The 18,485-nt window shown below is 37.0% G+C and overlaps 1 protein-coding gene across 1 annotated transcript; it reads left to right on the top strand.

The window, feature by feature from the left end:
- The first annotated feature begins 6,121 nt into the window (after positions 1-6,121).
- LOC148010992 (uncharacterized) lies at positions 6,122-13,016 on the top strand. The gene is made up of 4 exons (XM_087671647.1): positions 6,122-7,601; positions 9,300-9,605; positions 9,802-9,924; positions 12,484-13,016. The coding sequence occupies exons 1-4, from the start codon at positions 6,474-6,476 to the stop codon at positions 12,739-12,741; spliced, it is 1,815 nt and encodes a 604-aa protein (XP_087527773.1). The 5' UTR covers positions 6,122-6,473; the 3' UTR covers positions 12,742-13,016.
- The last annotated feature ends 5,469 nt before the right edge of the window (positions 13,017-18,485 follow it).

Raw genomic sequence — 18,485 nt, 5'->3', positions numbered from 1 at the left:
AATGTGGAAACTAGGTGGAGGTTGCGGTGGCTCATCCTCTACCAAGGGTGGCAAGGGGAAGCAGCGGTGACTATATTGGTGGTGGTAAAGTGGCAGTCGCAACGACTTCCACTCCTTGAAGGTGGATCTGCTGGAGCGGAAGATGATGAGGAGAGAGAGGCGGCAGGGAGAATTAGATGGATATGGTGGGTGGAGGGATTTGGGAGAATGGATTGATATTGAATAATAAGAGGATTTGTGGTGGTGGTGGTAGAAGGGAGTCGAGAGGGCTAGAGATGGTGGTGGGTGTATCGAGGGAGAGGTAGAGATCGCGATGGCTAGGGTTGGTGTGGAATCATCAGTGGCATCTCCAAGGAAAGACAACGATGGGGGGTAACCAAGCCTTATGCTCTCTCCCCCCCCCCCACCCACCCTAAATGCAAGATTAAAGGCTTTCTTTTTTCCTTGCTTTTCTACTTAATGAAAATACAAGTATAGTGATTAACACACTAAAATAAAACTAATGCTTAACAGCAATAAAAGCACTATGCTCAGCCTTGTTCCCACAGAATGGGGATATCTCCCTCCTCTTGACCCTCCCATGGTGTGAACCTTTTCTCTCTGAGTGTGTGCAAAATGAATCCGACATTTTCAATTCCACTATGCGAGCTAAGGCCCTTGTTGTGCACAAGGAGTTTTGTGACTCAAAAAGGCCCGGTTGCGCTTTGCATCTTAACTTTTTTTTATGTATCTTCAAGCACAAATTCATGTCTACTCACCTTGCTTCCTTATTCCCATTATTCTCATGGAAATTCTTTAATACAAAGCTTCTTGTTTAATGTGAACCTCTTATGACTCATGCAATGCTCATGAGCCCAACGTTGAGAACATTGGATACAAACCTTATCAATCCAGGGGTACGATGCGCTTAGTCACAATTAGCTCTCATCTAGTTGACCCACCCGATGATGACCTTACAACAAATTTATCTATTGCTCATGCAATAGAATGGCTGGAAGCATGGGTGTGGTAAATATACTTATCAACTTATATTGTTGTAGCCATGATGTCTAGGGAAGTATGCTTCATGATCCACACATTGCTCCTTGGTTACTCTATGTGCTCGTGTCCAGCTTCGTATGCGATGTGAAGAGGAAAGTATGAAAAAGAAGGGTGGTAGTAGAGCAAGTGAGTTTCACACATGTCTCTTACTCCCTATCAACTCTACCTCATGCACACTCCCTTGACCTTGCCTCTCACTATGGAAGGAAATAATAGGGGAAGAGGAATGGCAATGGCTCTCACTAAGCACCTCACACTCACACTCACTCTTTCCCTCTCTTCCACTCTCACAATAGTATGAAAGGATAAGTAACAATAAGGAGACCATAAGATCCCACACATGAATAGCTTTTTTATTTCTTTTGCATCCCTTTAAAACAATGTCCTTAGGGTTTCCACCCTTTTTGGGCATCCAATCCACACTTGCCGCCTTCTAATTGTATGTGCACATTAGAATTTAAGGGAGATTCCATTCCAATAAATATAATTGCAGTTTGCATGAGAGTGAACTCGGCTCTCAATTTGACATTAAACATAACATATTTTGAAGTAACATTTGCATAAGAAAATATTAAAATTTTTTGTTGGTGCTTCCTTTGTTTTCTTGCTAGCTCCATTCGCTACATGATGAAGTTAACATGGTTAGCACACATGCCAATGGGTATACTAAGAACATGCTAGCACCTATTCACAATTCAAGATAAACTACAAGATGGGTCTAGATATGCACACTTTTGCCATGGTTATGCTAATATTTATACTTTCCAATACTCATATAATACAATGAGACCTTTACACATGAGCAAGATTGACATTTTTCACCACTTGAATCACATTCTTCCTTGCAACCCAATCTCAACTTTTATAGTGGTCACAAGGAGTGTGTAATCTTTAAATTATCATTTGAATGCTTATATCTCAAGGAGTACACAAGTTAAATGTTGTGAATCACAGATTTCAAATTATTTTCTTTGTGACCCTTTCAACAAATCATAATTAGACGAACTTAGTCAATAAGGATTTTTAGCTAAGGCTAGCCAATAAGTAGATATTAAACTATATCATTGTCTCATATATAATGAAACACATGAAGCTTCAAAGATGAGTTTACTTTAATGAACATTATGACAATAGTGTATTTATGAATATTCAAGGATAAAAGACTTATCCAATTAGATAAGCATCACAATTTACTTTATTAATGTTACATTTTCTTTGATTAATTGGGCTGCAACTAAAAGGCTTTCCACCTTTATAAGTATCACTTGAATAGTGCTCAGTGATTTAGAAGAGTAAGGATAACCGAACTAATGCAATCTATTTTGATACACCATATTATGAAGCATATCAAGAAAAGTATTCTTTTGTGCTATACAAGTTTCAAGGTGGATCTTTTAATTAATAAGCTTTGTGCACACGTACATCAAGTCATGGAGGTAATTTACTATAGTGCTTTACACCATATATGTGATATGAACATTCTTATTGTAGCTTCATGCTATGCTAAATGCCAATGGAACATGCTATGCTAAATGCCAATGGAACAATATATAGCCTCCACATATCACTTGATTGGTTCTACTAGACTTGAAACAATATTTGTAAATTTGATGGATTTCCGAATAATTATAAGACAAAGGCAAGTAACACAAAAAAATATAGGTGTGTATGACAAATGGTCTCTTGTACATAATTCACATGCAATAGTACTAATACCTTTTGTGGTATGATTCTTTTACAATCCCAAGAAAAGTGAGCTCCTCTTCCACTACAATAAGTCACATGTTAAGAATATAAAATCTAAAAAGTACATTGGAAAGTTAAAAGGGGAGCACAATGCACATCCGTTGCTTGGTAAATTAGATGACACTAGTGACTAGAGGATCTTGCCATGCAACTATAAAATGTTCTTCAAAACTCTATCAAGGGGCAAAGATAGGCTTAGAAGAGACATATATTCCTTTATCCTCTTCTTAGAAGAGCTTAGTTGCTAGTAAGAAATTTCAAGAAATTAACCTCATTATGATAAAGAGAAATGTACTTCCCTCTATGATTCCCTAGTCTATAATCCAACCTCATACATAAAGACATAAGTGTGGATGCAATATTGGACTTTTCATTGAGTTCCCTTTCAAGTATGCATGATCACACAAGGAGTGAGGTTAGGTTGATGATGACTAAGACGTTATTGATCTCATTGAGAAAACCTTGGTGAGCATTGGCATAATAGAAAAATCTTCATGAACATTCTCTCACCTATATACATGTACATAAATACAATAACAAAAGAATCCTATGTATGAGTTCATAAAGAATGAAAGGATTTAATGAAAAGTGAATGTAAATAGCAAGTATTCACTTTCAACTAATAGCACTTAACCAAAACGATATAAGCATATAAAGGAGTCAGTTAACATGGCAAACACAACTTACTCGTAGCATAATTTTAAGGTGGCTTTCAAAGGGACTTTGCTTATCTTATTAGTATAAAGACATGTTGGTGGAGTGAAAATAATTATATGTCTATATTGGAAAATGGCTTCATTTTGATGAGAAGGTCAAGGTGAAATTTGGAAAGTGCTAGTTGGTGATTTTGTTTGTCAAATCTTGTAGTTTCTCCTCATGATTCCACACAAATCCCAAATATATTAGCGAGCTCTTGACTCGTAAAAGGGGAATGGAAAGGTTGGAATGCGTATATTAACCTTTCTTTTCTACTAGGCATTTGAGACTCACTTTTATATGGAATATTATCTTTGCACATATCTTAGCCAATGATGATAGGTCGCATGATGGCTGGCATAATCGTCATTAGGATGTATCTAAAAGGGCCATGTCTCATAGTTGTGTATACCAATGAATTTTAAGAATTCCTAACTTTAGATAGTATAATTTACCACCTTTTCATAGTAGCTAAGTATCACAAAGTTCAGTATGGGGTCCCTAATAATAATTCAATGTAACTATTTTGTAGATGTAATACCAAAGGGGACTAAATAAAGAGTATGTGATACGCAAATGGCATCCAAAATGAAGAACATGAACTTCCAATCAAGCTTGACAAAACAATAGCAAAAGATGTAAATTTGGTATAAAAGACAATGTTCCACACTTACAAAAACAATCTAAAGGTCTTTTGAAATTTAGTGTGTTTATTTTTTAGCAAAAAAGAAAGAAGTGTTCCCCTTCTAAAGAGGAAAACTTGTCAAATTGAACAATTGTATTACCTACATAGAAAAGGACAAGCTCTATCCCCCCTCGAATAGCTCCTAAAGTTGATAATGTGATAGGATGTGCTGTTAAGGTCCCAAAAAGTTGTAGCATAAGAGAAACATGTTTCAACAATTTGCACTCGAATTTCACAAAATTGAGCTAAGAAACTAAGTATCAATTCTTTGAGAGAGAGAGAGAGAGAGAGAGAGAGAGAGAGAGAGAGAGAGAGAGAGAGAGAATGTGTGCGTGTTTGAGATTAGAACAAAAATTGAGGCATGCACCAATCCATTGTCCAAAGCATTCAAAAGTGTTAGTTGAAGTTTCTAAACCTAACTTTGAAAATAAACAGACTTTTATAATAAAGAAAACTATGTTGTGACAACAAACAAAATCTTTGTAAAAGGATATCCAAGAAAATTAGTGATCAATTCATTAGATGAGGATAGTCTTTCTTATGGTTAACTTGTCTCTAACAAGCAAGTCTTCTACATAAAAGTACTGATTTATATATTGATTTTCCCAAATGTTGCAATATTTGTTTTGAATCTCTTGATAGTATGTCAATGTTAAAACTAGTCCCTTCATGAGTGAATGCTTTTTAGTAATGTAATTAGCCACTTTTTGACCGTAGTAGAAAAATCCACTTCACGAGTACATTGGTGGCTGGCTAGACTTTGTAGGAGTCTCGAAAGGAAAGGTGGGAAGGAAGGAGGTAAAAGAACATGCCAAATGATGTTCGCAAAAGTCTATCTAGTACTTGTATGGGTGAAATGTGAGTTTAAGCAGATGGATCAAACCAAGTACTTATAACTCTTAACATCATAATTGACCCCTTTGATTGAGGGATGCTTTTCTATGAGTGATAAGTATTAAGGCTCGTAACACATTGAGCACAAACACTTGCTCACCCTCAAAACTACATGGATGTAATGCCCCATGGCAAAATTTTGTTGGTTTTGTGCTTTATAAGCTACATCCAAGTTTGGGAAGGCAAAATCCCCTCGCCTAAGGTGCACCAATCGTGCCCCAGGCATGTAGAACAAAGGAACCTCACATTAAAAATATATTTACATTTAGGGACTATTGAACTCCTCGCAGCACCACAAAGGCCTATTGCAAAAACCACTGCCCATGTGCAGTTTTGAAAGCAAATAAACATGTGGTGTGTAAGCATATAGTAAATGGGAGTTTGGTGTGTAAGCATGTCATGACCAGTTCCGAAGGGGGGGGTGGGCAGCACGCGGGTAGTGTGTAAGTGGCCTAAGTCCAACATATCCCTCTAATTGCGGGAAGCTGTCGTGGAAAAGTGAGTCACACCAAGGACTCAGGAGAAAAGGCCAGGGTAGTCTATGAAACCGACACATGGGCATAAGTAGAGAAACGTGAAGACTCCGGAGAGGTGGAGCCTGGACTCTGGAGGTTGAAGGCCAAGAGAGGACAAAGATTGTGGTGCGCAATGGTGGGAGAGGTGGACGAATGCCACGTGGGGATGTGCTGACTAGGGCTCGCGCGTGTGCTGATGTGGAGGGCAGCAGGCTTTTTGGGACCGCATGGCGAGTGGTTATTGGATGGGTGCTGTCGACGTGTCAACCTGCCAAGGTCTCCGCCTTATTAACATCTGCAAAGACAAGCCCAAAGCGAAGGACGGAGGAGAGCAATATTGCCATTATAAAATGGGATTAAAAAGTAGAAAAACCTATCGAACTGTTTTCGTTTTTCTTTTTACACGTACAGCTGCAGATTGAATTTCTGCAATGAGTTTTCGCTTTTTAAAATTAAATATTAATAATACACGGTGGAAGTGGATTAATGGAATAGGTTTCTTTTAATGTTTTTTTGGCCCTTTTTCCAATACAAATTGAAAGTTCTCACGAAAATAAATTCTCCCAGTGTCTCACGCAGAGTCTGGATTCTGGAACTTGGAAAGAAAACCGTGAGCTATGCCTCTCATGTGATCGTGCAGCAGCCTTTCTGATTCTCTCTCTCTCTCTCTCTCTCAGTTATGATTTATCAGTAGGTAAGGACAACCATTGCACATTGGATCCACCATTGCGTTTGCAATTGAACCAAGAAAGAGAACTACCGAATCTCTCTCTCTCACCGACAAGAAACAGTGAGGATTTGCCATACCCGAGCGAGCACATACATTCCTTCCATGACGTAGAAACAACGAGGACATCGCCACGGCGAACCACTGCTGATCCTCAGCATCATCGAGAATGGGCTGCTTTACCGGCGTCTTTGATCCTGCAGGCGGCGAGGGTGGAGAGAGGGAAGGAGGCCGGCGCCTGCAGAGCTTGAGGGCCATTCTGGCGCAGAAGGAAGGACCGCTGCCGGCGCCATGCTCGGCGAGGGCCATGTTGGAGAGGAAGCTGGGCCTGGTGACCAGGAAGACCCTACGGGCTCGCTCCAGGCTCCTGGCCGTGGCGTCTGTGAACCTCGCCAAGGCGCAGCAACGTTCTTTCTCCCTCCCTTCCTCCTCCTCCTCCTCCTCCTCCGCCTCCTCTTCTTCTTCTGCTAGCTCCTCTTGCAATGGCGGAGCTAGGCTTTCGCAGGATCCTCCCCCTCTCTTCCCCTTGCCTCTTCCTCCGGGCTATACCGAAACAGAGAACAGCACTAAAAGCAAGCTTAAGGATCCAAAGAAGGCTCAGAAGAAGGCAACAGAGGGAGAGCGCGACAGTAATAGCAACATTAGGGATCATAAGAAGGCCGCCATTGATCCTCTTTCAAAGAAGGCAAAAGAGGTAGAGCACAACAGTGATAGTAAGATTAAGGATCACAAGAAGGCCGCCATTGATCCGCTCATGAAGGCCATCGAGGCTTCAAATCCTTCCACACCTTCCTCCTCCTCATCGTCGTCATCATATTCGACAAATGCCGCAACCTCCGACATTAGCTCCGAGCTTCTGACCGCTGCGGCTTCTTCCACTTCTGCTTCATCATCATCTTCTTCGTGGTCTTCTTCTTCTTCTTCTTCTTCTTCTTGTGTATCAAACGCCTCTCCCTCACCTTTCTCTCTTCCAAGATCGCGTTCCAATGCATCCAATGATCTGAGGTGCAGCTCCCTCTCGTCCGACGTGCGCTTAGCCCTGCCGCTCCCGCCTCCTGCAGTCAACACATCCGCAACGGTGGTGCCAGCAATGGTTCACGCGAACGAACCTCTGCGGGAGTACTCGACAGAGGAGCTGGCTGGCCCCTGCGACAACTTTCACGAATCGTTCAAGCTCAGAGATGGCGCTGGCGGGGCGCCTGTCTACAGAGTCTTGTTGAAGACAGGACGTGGCAGCCATGGCAGCGCTTCTTGCGAAGTGCTGGACCTTGCAGTGGCACGCATAGCAGTACACTTGGTACGTGTGTCTCCGATAGTTTTCTTCCGACATAACGCGAGACTCTCTGCTAGGGTTTTAACCCGTAGTTTGGTACTTAACGTGTTGCAATTTGCAAATGTAAGCACGATAGCCTAGCAAACTCTACGTTTTGAGTTAAGGGGATTTGCATCATCGATTGGGAAAAATGCTTCTTGCTAACGCTTTTTGAAATATTGTTAAAGCTTATTGAAGTAAATATTTACAGCATCAAACCAAGAAAAGTTGGAAGCCTCAAGGGTCCCCCCGATAACCTTGATGATGGGCCTTATAGGCAAGGCTTATCGATAGTTCCCTTCTTAGGTTTATACCTTTGTTAAGGACCTCAAAGGAAACTTTTACCTCTTGGCACTCCTTCAACAAATGGTAGGTAGATTTGTGAGACTTTTTGCATAGTGGACAAAGGGGAGATATCTCCCCATGCATGATCAATATATCCTTAGTACAGAATTGATTTAGTAGATAGCTTTTATAGGAAAAAATTTAGCTTGCTAGATGGGGTCTAGCTTTATCCAACCTTATTTACTTGCAGAACTTAGTGCTCGGAAATCTTTGTCCGTTAGATTCCATTCTTCTTCTCAAGCATCAATTCAAGTGACTCTTGTCTTTCTTTTAGAGAGCTGAAAATGTATCTTGAGCTCTTTTGAGCTCGGCCAGGTTAGGGTGTCATAGTGCCATGCGTCCCTCCATTTTTATGATTTTAGTTGCCAGAAAGCATTTAGTTTCACTTTGATTGCCAAGAATTATTCCAGCATCTTTGATAAGCCAACTTTTTAAGGACAAGATCAACATGCCCTTTTGACATGCCTTTCCAAGTTGCATAATTGTACACTCTCTTCCAAGCTTTAACTAGTGCTTAGGTTACTTCAAAGACTCATATTTTGTTGGAAACTTGTTTGCATGACATATCTGATCAAATTAGGGTCTCTTAGTACCCTCTAAGCAATCTATAGGCAATCCAATTCTTCATGATTAGGATATATGGCTATCACAAGTCAATGAAAGTAATATTTTCATATTTTTGTTTAGCTTCTCAACTCCCATGCATGTCATAAGTTTAGTATCCAGATATAGTAATTGATAATTGAAACCTTTATGAGCCTTCTTTTAATTTGAAGGGTAAACTTTCATGTTTTGTTCGAATTCCTATTATCATACATATTTACAAAAAAGAAAATAGAAATATTTAAGTTTAGTGTAATTATGCAAACAATATACTCATGTTTTGATCATGTACATACAAATGCTCAATATAGTCATGCTATACTAGTATACATAGAAAACAATTGTTTACACTAGGCATATGTTTTGTTGAATGTGCATATTCGAACTTGGTAAGGGATGTTTTAGAAACGTGACGCTCACATATCTTATAGTCATGTGAAGGAGGTTAAATACCATTTTAGGTTTAATAGTACAATTTGGTGTACAATGTGTCCAAATGAAGGTTTTGAATGAGGAAAAGGAATTTGTAGACATTCACTGAAGCCTTTGCAAAAGACTTCTTGTTGATCAATCTCTTTGAGTTTTCATGTAAGCCAATCAAAATGTATTGGTGATTGTTTCTTTCATGAGGGGTGGTTCAATACTCAATTTTTTTTTCCATTGGTTAGTTGTTGCATCCAATTTTATTAGACTAACAAGTTTAGTCTTGTTGATACAAATACTTTTTATTTGTAGACCCGTAAGAAGTGGACGACACAAGTTCAATCACTTGCTCAACTACTACATCCTAATGTCTGTAAAATTGTTGGGTACTCTTATGAGGAAGTAAAATTAAATGGTCCTATTCTAATGGAGACTTGCAATTCAATTCGAGGAATGGTATGCATAGTATATGAACATTGTGCAAGGGGTGGTTTAGATAATCTTCTCAAGGATGTGTTGAATGATCGACAAACCTCCTTGGATTGGTCTACAAGGATGAACATTGCAATTGGTGTTGCTGACGGCATGTCATTCTTACACAAGGCTATAGCTACACAGGTTGGTTGCTTATTACGAGTTAGATAAGATATTTTATAGCCCAACACAAATTTATAGAATGCACAACTAACAAAATCAATATTTAATGTGAAGTTATCCTTCAATTTGTACGTTTGGGTGACCTAGCTACATCTTCACTCTTTCTGTTTTTGGGTTTTCAAACCATAACTTTATATGCTATTTTATTGGCTTGCAGAATCTACATTGGAATTTCAAGTCAAGTTGCATTCAAATAGACTCCAACTATAATGCAAAATTGGTTGACTTTATGTTAAATAGTGTGCCATATCAACAAAAAGGTGTTGATGCAGGAAAGAAGGTAAGCCATAAACTTTTCTATCTCTTTTGTTGCAAAAGGAGAAAATTGAATTTTATAATGCATATTAATGGGAAACATGTACATCAAGATGGGATGAATAGGCATAAGCCAAAAACTATGGTTGCAGTTAAGTGAAGCTATTATAAGCCAGTTTGAAAACATGGTCTTTTTTTTTTCAAAATTGTAAGTAGTACTGGCACTTCTTCCTTGCACATTTTCACTAATTCATATCTAGGGATTCCCTTTTAATTTGTCAAGATTACTTTATTTCTGTTACTCCATATGTTTTTGATAACCACTACTCTAATAATATTCGAAACTTTGAAGGTTTCCTCGTTAATATTTTCTCCATCGTTAAGTAAGGCTCCTCTTAGTTTTGTAGCTTCATTAAATCTAGCTTTCTTCATCCACTCTTGCATGGTAGACTAGAGCAATTTGGCCTCCCTCTAATGTCAAAACATGTGGCTTGCAGATTTAGTGTGAATATCACAGAGTTTGCAAAAACAATAAGGGTACACCCTTTGTATTTGGCTATCTTATCATTGGTGGGCAGCTTCCTATCAACCACTTTCCATAGAAGGAGATTGGGTTTTTGCTTGGGGTGGCACACCATGTGCTTGTCAACCTCCAATGCTACATGCACATAGCTGTTGGTGGATAGTTGGCCTTCCAAGCATTGCACATCTTAGCCACTATGTTCCTATTAGGCTAGTAGAAATTCCTATGCTTCTTGAGTTTACAAGATGGCTATCCTATGTGGTTAGCCAGGCATTGGAGAGCACCAGTAGGCCCTATTCTTGCACCCTTACATTATTTTTTCTTCTTCTTTTTTAGTTAACACGTGTAGTTTTGTGCATGCTTAAATTAAACTTTCCCTTATATCCTCAAAGGCCATGATGTCGTTGCTTGTGGTACCCCTTATGTCAATGTAGTGCATTAGGAAATTTTGCACTAGTTTGGTGGCGACTTTGGGATCACTTGCCACTGGGGCTTTCTTGTCCTCAATCAAAAGAGGAAGGTCCAAAAGGATTGAAGTGCCTCATATGATTGAATGGGAGAAAAGAGTAGTAGAAATTCGGTTCTACTATTCAAGTTGTGGGATGTAACTCAAGTTATAGGAATACTAATTCTTACCTTTAAACATAAAAAGGGCTAGCAACTTTTAAGGAATATAAGACAGTGAGCCTTTTCTTCAATAAAGGCCAAATAGTCATGCATATCTTTTAGTAACGAGCATTTGTAGGATCTTAGGTCACATATTAGGACCAATAATATAACACAATGTACTATTTTTAAAAACTCTCAACGGATTTTGAAATGAATCATGCACATAGACAATTGAAAAGCACTAATATTCTTGATAAATTGGGTCATTTGATAACTTTTTCAAGAGATCCTAATCAAAGGCCATGTTTTGTCATCATAATACATCAATTTTGTATTAATTTAAAATGCATTGTGTGTAAGAGTAATAATAAATGTGTGGTATGATTGGTTAGGGTTTACAATGTTCTTGCATTGATTTTTTGCTTAATTGTCATTATTATGGTGTCTAATCCATTATAGTTAAAACTCCTTGTTAATAGTGGAGGATGCCATAGTAAAGACTCCTTGTAAATAATGAGGGTCGGCATCCTCTCTATGTAGTGAACAAACAATTTAACTCGATAGATAAAAAGAATGAATGGTTTGACACATATAGAACCTACATTCAATTATCTAAGAATTTATATCACATCTTCAAGTGTTTTTAACAAATACATCATTACGTGCAGAGCTTGTTCTTAGTTGTATGTGAAGTACATTGTTTGATTGATCTTTTTTGAGCAAAGGGAAGCAATTTTGTAATAGCATGTTGCTCCCCTTAGCTCACATGAATGTGAAGTGAGTGAGGTGTGCCCTCACAAGCTTCAAAATGATGTCAATGGCACAAAGCACGGTTAGCGGGCTTGGTCGAGGCCACCTAGTAAAGCATAAAAGGTGGGTTTCATTTTTTCCAAACACAAATTAGCTATTAGAAAAATGGTTGTAATTTCTTACTAAATTATATGTTGGACATGTATGGTAGTACACAAACTAAGCAACTAGTGTATGCATGTGTACATGGGCATATGCATACTTGCATTGCTTATTTTTTAGGAATGGTTTTCAAGTGAATAATAATTGTAATTGAAAGAAACTCCATTTTGTCTTCGATTTGTGGGTAGTTTGTAACCACTTATTTATTTGATATGAGCCATTTTGAAAGAAGTTTGTGAGTCATTACTAATAGACCAACATAATTTGTAATTTGTATAGGATGGCGAATGGCCATAATCTTGCCAAATAATGGATGGATGTTTGAGTGGTTTAAAGATTCAAGTGTGATATTATTTTTTAATATTGTGGTATGAATCATCTATGGGCTTCCAATTGACTCATTTATGGGTTTCCACATGAGATTCAAATTTATCTTCATGCCCATGTTTCTCTTGTGATTTCATAAAATACATTGGTAAATTAAAATCAAGTAGAATCTTTTTTAGGTATATGCTAATGCTTTTGTCATCTGGATGATAGGAAGATGTATCGAGTATAGAAAGTGATGTGTATGCTTTCGGGGTGATATTAGAGGAATTATTCTTGGCAAAAGGTGGAAAAGGAGGGAGAGCAAATCAATATTTGGCAGGTGCTACTAAATTGGTAGTAGAGTTGGTTCGACATTGCCTAGCGAGTGATGCTACTTCACGTCCTTCCATGCTAGAAGTCGCTCGCCATCTTCGCTCCATTTCTCTTTACCCTTCCCACAAAAAGAGAAGATCCCTTAGCTTTAGCTAGCTTAACACCCCATCCCACCTCATTACATTATCAATATTAATGTCCCACTCATCCTCCTCATCCTCACCACCACCACCACCATGTATTGCGTACATGTATTGTATAATGCCATCATCCTTAGAGGTGAGATCCTCCTCTCTTTTTTTTTTTTGGTACCCATCTTGCCTCTTGCGAAAATCAATCGTAACTCATGAGTCTATGTAAAGGAAAATATTTGATTTATCTTAGATGGAAGCTTTTAGAAATTCAAATAATATTAAATATTGGCCTTGAAACTTGGTTAAATACATCTTTATAGAAGAGTAGAACTATTATCCACCTAGCCTTCTCTTGATTATTGTGGCATCTCACAAGTTTTAATTGTCTATGGGGGGTGGGTGGGTATGGGTGGGGTGTGCATGCATATGTGTATGTACATATATGCATTGTATGTGTAGGTATAGGTGTATACATTTGTGTTTTTATGGAAGATATGCCTTCAAGTATCTTAAGACGATTCCTACTTTGTAAAAGCTTTCTTCTTTTTCCTTTGTTATACCATAAGAAATTTGTTAACAATGTATACCTATAATTATGTATTTGGACATCAATGTGACGATTGTGAAAAGATCTAGACAAAGAAAACTTATTTTCTTCCATATTTTCCTTGAGAGAAGCTCATTATGCATTAACGAATGTCATGTCAACGTAACTTTGCCAATAGCTTCTTTCATTTTTCTTTATATATTTGTGTGTGCGCACATGTATGCTTTTGTTAAGAAATGCTTAAACATATCTATTTTTTATATTATTTAGAGGTTTGCCTTGGGGATTCCAAACCAACAAGAAGGTTCCTAAGTCTATGTGGGATAAGGAGAAGTTTGATATTAAAGAAATAAATAGGGATTTTTCTTGAAGGGTCAGTGGGATTATAAGTATTTTCTATTATCTCTTTGTCTTTGTCTCTCAATTGAACACATGTACACATACATTGTTATGTGCTCGATTGAGAAGTCCTCAGTAGCACGATTTAGTGGTCCATCGAGATGTTTTTCTTAAGTGACATTGCTCGGCACTCCTTAGAATAACATGAGGTTTGTTGCTAGGCTCTCTCGAGTATACTTTGCAACAAAATGTTTCGGTTGTACCTATAAGAATTGATATAAATTTTAGGTTGCTAAAGTACTAATGTTACCTATCAATTTCGATCTTTGAATATCTTCTTGCATTAGATCACTTGAATTGCAGCCAACTTGTGTCACACTTGATTCAAGGAGAGTGAGAAATGAGGGAGACTCTAAGCACGTTAGCCCCTCTACCTAATAAGGCATAGTCTTACTTTAGTCCCTTAAAATGATATGGAGCTAGGATTCTAGCTAATCTCTACTTGGTCAACGTTTTGTGTCTAACTTAATGTGTGAATTATGAAGAAGCTCTCATCTTATTAAGGCCACCTTGTCTTAGGATAGATTCGTCACATGAATCTCACCCTCTCGCTTTCCTTGCGATTAGTCAACTTTGGTTAACTTATTACGTTACATGTTTATGTTTGAACGTATAAAACCAGCTTTTTTAATTAGCCTTTCAGATTATAGGGTATGTTCATAAAATTTAGGTCATGACACACAAATAAAAGAAAATGGTCCTTTGAAAAACAACTTTTATTTATCTTGAAGAGTCTTATATAAATTTTCATCTTCCACTCATACTGAAGAACAACTCGAAGGTTTTATTTCGACTAAGATTATGCTCTTAACTAGTAACATGGCTCTCAAGAACTCCACCATGAGTCATGTAGGGGTTGGGTGGTCTTTAAGAGCCTAAGGAGTTTACTACTCACAATCTCCTCGGCACCTTCATCTCCTTCTACCCAAGGGTTCCCTATGGATTGGCCTCTCGTAATCGAGGCAGGTTTGAACTCTCTAAGATAGTAAAAAACCAACCCCCTTGGTGTAGGGTTCCGTAGCTAGCCTTGGGAAAGGTCTAGCGTGACTCTTTTATCATGTTGTAAATTAGTTTCAATTAGGATCCAAAATTGTATAATCATCTTTCTAAGAGTACCAATCAATCTTTTACAAAACGACTATTGCAATCACAAACATGATGGCAATCAAAGTAAAATTTACCTAAGGCAATCTTCCAACATGATTTCTCTTTTCTTAGAAGTTCTAAGGTTTTTGAAACCTCTAGCTAATAATTCTCCATTGAATCTTTCCCTTTGGTTATACTCAACTTACTTAGGTCTTGGTTGATAGGTCGATTTCCTATGAGGTGATATAATGATTAAGTCATATCTTAGCTTATGAAAGCTAAATCAAAACTTGGGAGACTTTCACATGCGAGCTTGTTTTAAGATAAACGTTAAGTTATTATGTGAATATTTTTTCCTTAAAAACTATTGGCCTTATAATATTTTGGGGGAGGATCACTAGGCTCTTGTATTTGCCCCATTAAATAAGGATTGTACCTCATTCTTTATGTGGGTCTATGTGTGTCTATTCTAATTCCTAAGGTTCCTCAATGGACTTAGTATGTATATCAAGAATTTTATCTTAGCTAACAACATGGAATAATATGCTTAACTTATTCTATCAAGGAAAATATTTTCTATACAATTAACTTAATTTAATAACAAAAGAATGAATTACTTCTAACTAGATTAATTGTTATTTTTCCTATCTTCATATGACCTAGGATGCCTTCATATATTTGATGCATTTATTTGTTCTCTTATTCATTGTTAAATAGATTTTATACAAATCACATTGATTAAACTCAACTACCTTTGAGATTTTTCTTAATTTTCATATCATTTTATACTATCCTAATTTATTTATTTAGAAAATATAAAAACTAGTGTTTGAATTTTTAAGTATTTTTTAAATAAATAAATTTTATATTCATGCCTTCATTATTTTATGTCAAAATTTATTTCTTGAATTATGAAATTTTATTTATGATCTAAAAATAAAGCAATATTTCTTTTGTCTTAAGTGAATCCTAAATTCTACAGAAAGAACCTAGGATTGGTTTGTAAGTGATGGCATGTTGTCCATGCTTGCGGCTCTATTCGCAACTCTAGTGCTTTCCACGCTAAAGTTTCACCTCTTCAGGGCCGTCATGGATATAGAACTTCTTATATGCTAGACTCCCAGCTTCATTGGACTTGAAGGGTACAACCGAGAGCCTCGAGTGGCTAGGTAGGGCCTTTGCAAGATGGGGACTTGTAAAAAAGAAATGGAGTCAACCATGGGTGCTAGAGGCTAGGGGGTGTAGACAGAGTTTTCGATACTATTGATGGGTGATGATTACTCTCTTCTTGTTCCTCTTTTTTTTTAATAGTTCTTTTCTCTTCCTCTTCTTAACTTTGTTATCTCCTTCTTCTCTTACTATCCTCCCTTCTTCTACTCCTTTCCTCTCTTACTCTTTCTCTTTTCCTCTTTTGCTTTCCTCTATTTGTCTTCTATTTCTTCATTTGCCTCCTTTTCTTCTTATCTTCCTCTTCTTTTCCCTCTAATCTTCTTCTATTTTCTTCTACTTCTCTTCCTTTACCCTGCTTCTTCTTCTTCTCCTCTTCTTTTTCCTCCACCTTCTTCAATTCCTCCCTTTTTCTCCTCCTCTTCTTTTACTCTTCCACTCTTTTCCTCTTACCTTATGTTCTTCTACTCCTCCCCCTCTCTCTTGTTCTTATATTCACCAACCTCTTCTACTTAGACTATTCCTTTCTATGCCATAGTATAATGACCATCAATAATCTTGCACTCTTGTACCTCGATAGCTCTGAATTGATCATACGATTACATGGTGCTGTTAGACTGTCGTGTACTTTGTGTGATGATCATGAGGGGTTGATTGATGACTAAAAGGGGAAAGCCAGAGTTGGATAACACAATTCATCTTCTCTCTCTCTCTCTCTCTCTTTTAATCACGTAAGAATGTCTAAGGTTTTAAAATCCTTAACTTTGAAAAGCTTTCCCCCTATTAAGCATTGGCTTATGTGGAGGGGGGATGAACATTATACACACTCTTTTTCTTAATTTTAAAAAAACATAGGACATGATCATGGAAAGAGGAAAGATGAGCCTTTGAAAAATTGTATGTAGTTCTTTCTCTCTCTCTCTCTCTCTCTCTCTCTTTTCCTAGAGAGATGAATTTCTTTTTTAATTAGATACATTACATGATATGATATTTTAATGTATTGAACATATGCATGTAATGTGTACATACTCTCTAAAAGCATCCACAAATGTACATACACTAAAAAAAAGAGTTGATTTTTTTAAAAATTGAACATATGGAATGAGATAATAATTTTGATGGTTAAACATTTTCATGCAATGTATACATACTCTAAAACCATGCATAATGCATATAGAATATACAAACACATGAACAATATATACATGTATGTCTCCACATACATGTATAAATACACACATGCATGTATTAACACACACATCTATGCATTGCATACACACATGTATGCATATATATATATATATATATATATATATATATATATATATATATATATATATATATATATATATATATATATGCATACATGCTTATACATACAAACACATATAAGTGACTCTGTGTGTGTGTGTGTGTGTGTAAATCACACAGGAAATATTGCGATTTTTTCAGATTATAAGTAAAATTTCATAATTCAAGAAATAAATTTTGACATAAAAGTATGAAGGAATGAATATAAAAATTATTAATTTAAAAATATTTAAAAATTCAAACACTAGTTTTTTAATCTTTTCTAAATAAATAAATTAGAATAGTATAAAATGATATCAAAATTAAGAAAAAACTCAAAGATAGTTGAGTTTAATCAATGTGATTTGTATAAAATCTGAAAATATTTTATGTTGCCAAAATATAGACTCAAAACTACATTTTCACATTGATTAAAAATTTGCAATGATTTGTAATTATGATCCAACTAGAGATTTTCAATGATTCAGTTGACAAACCTTATGAAAACCTTGTAGTAAATCAGTCCCAATTATGCCACTAAATCCTTAGTGCATGCTCTTCAATTCAACCTAGCTCTAGCCTACTGCATCTGCCCACAGTTGCTCTCACCAAACATATATTTTCATGTGGCAAAATTGTCCCAAATCCTCACAAATGTTTGTCCCACCAAATTTGATGTTCAGCTATTAATTTTTGACCTACCAATCACTATTTGAAATACCAATGCTCTCCTTGTGCTCCAACAATAGCAACTCCCTTGATGTCACTACCATTCTGCAACAACAACTCTTATGATGAATGTATTTATGTGTGTTTCACAGTAGTTTTTGGTGGCCTGAAATGCTACATGTGTCTTACAAATATGCATTATTCTAAGTTGGTTCCAAGGTGTTGGAGCAACATTGGAAGAAGGCACACCTTCCACGGCCGTGGCAATTCATGCAAAACCAAAACTCACTTAACTATGCAATGGATTAAACAACAAATTTGCAAACACTAGCACAGTCTGAAAAGTGCTTCTGTAATGCATAAAAATAGCATAAAACTTCTCTAACTACAAGTGATGGTAAATATACACTAACTGCCAATGACTTGAAGCTATGCCTGCAAATGACCCTAGAAGATGTGCTACCATACGGTATATGGCTTGTCCTCTGATGAACGTAACTAAAGAGAATCCGTTGACTGAGATGTGAAACTTTATGCTAAGGTGCTTATGTAATGTTGAGCAACTACAATTCATTAGAGATATCATAATTTTTAATCAATGTGAAAAT

Source organism: Lygodium microphyllum, chromosome 29, assembly GCF_053477565.2.
Source record: "Lygodium microphyllum isolate KBCC chromosome 29, Lygodium_microphyllum_v1.1.10, whole genome shotgun sequence".
NCBI lineage: Eukaryota > Viridiplantae > Streptophyta > Polypodiopsida > Schizaeales > Lygodiaceae > Lygodium > Lygodium microphyllum.
This window is presented reverse-complemented; position numbering and strand designations above follow the sequence as displayed.

Excerpts from the sequence above, each read along its gene's own strand:
- LOC148010992 (XM_087671647.1), top strand. The coding sequence starts at position 6,474 with ATGGGCTGCTTTACCGGCGTCTTTGATCCTGCAGGCGGCGAGGGTGGA. Across the intron at positions 7,602-9,299 it reads CACGCATAGCAGTACACTTG|ACCCGTAAGAAGTGGACGAC; the intron begins GTACGTGTGTCT and ends TTTTATTTGTAG. Across the intron at positions 9,925-12,483 it reads GTGTTGATGCAGGAAAGAAG|GAAGATGTATCGAGTATAGA; the intron begins GTAAGCCATAAA and ends TCTGGATGATAG.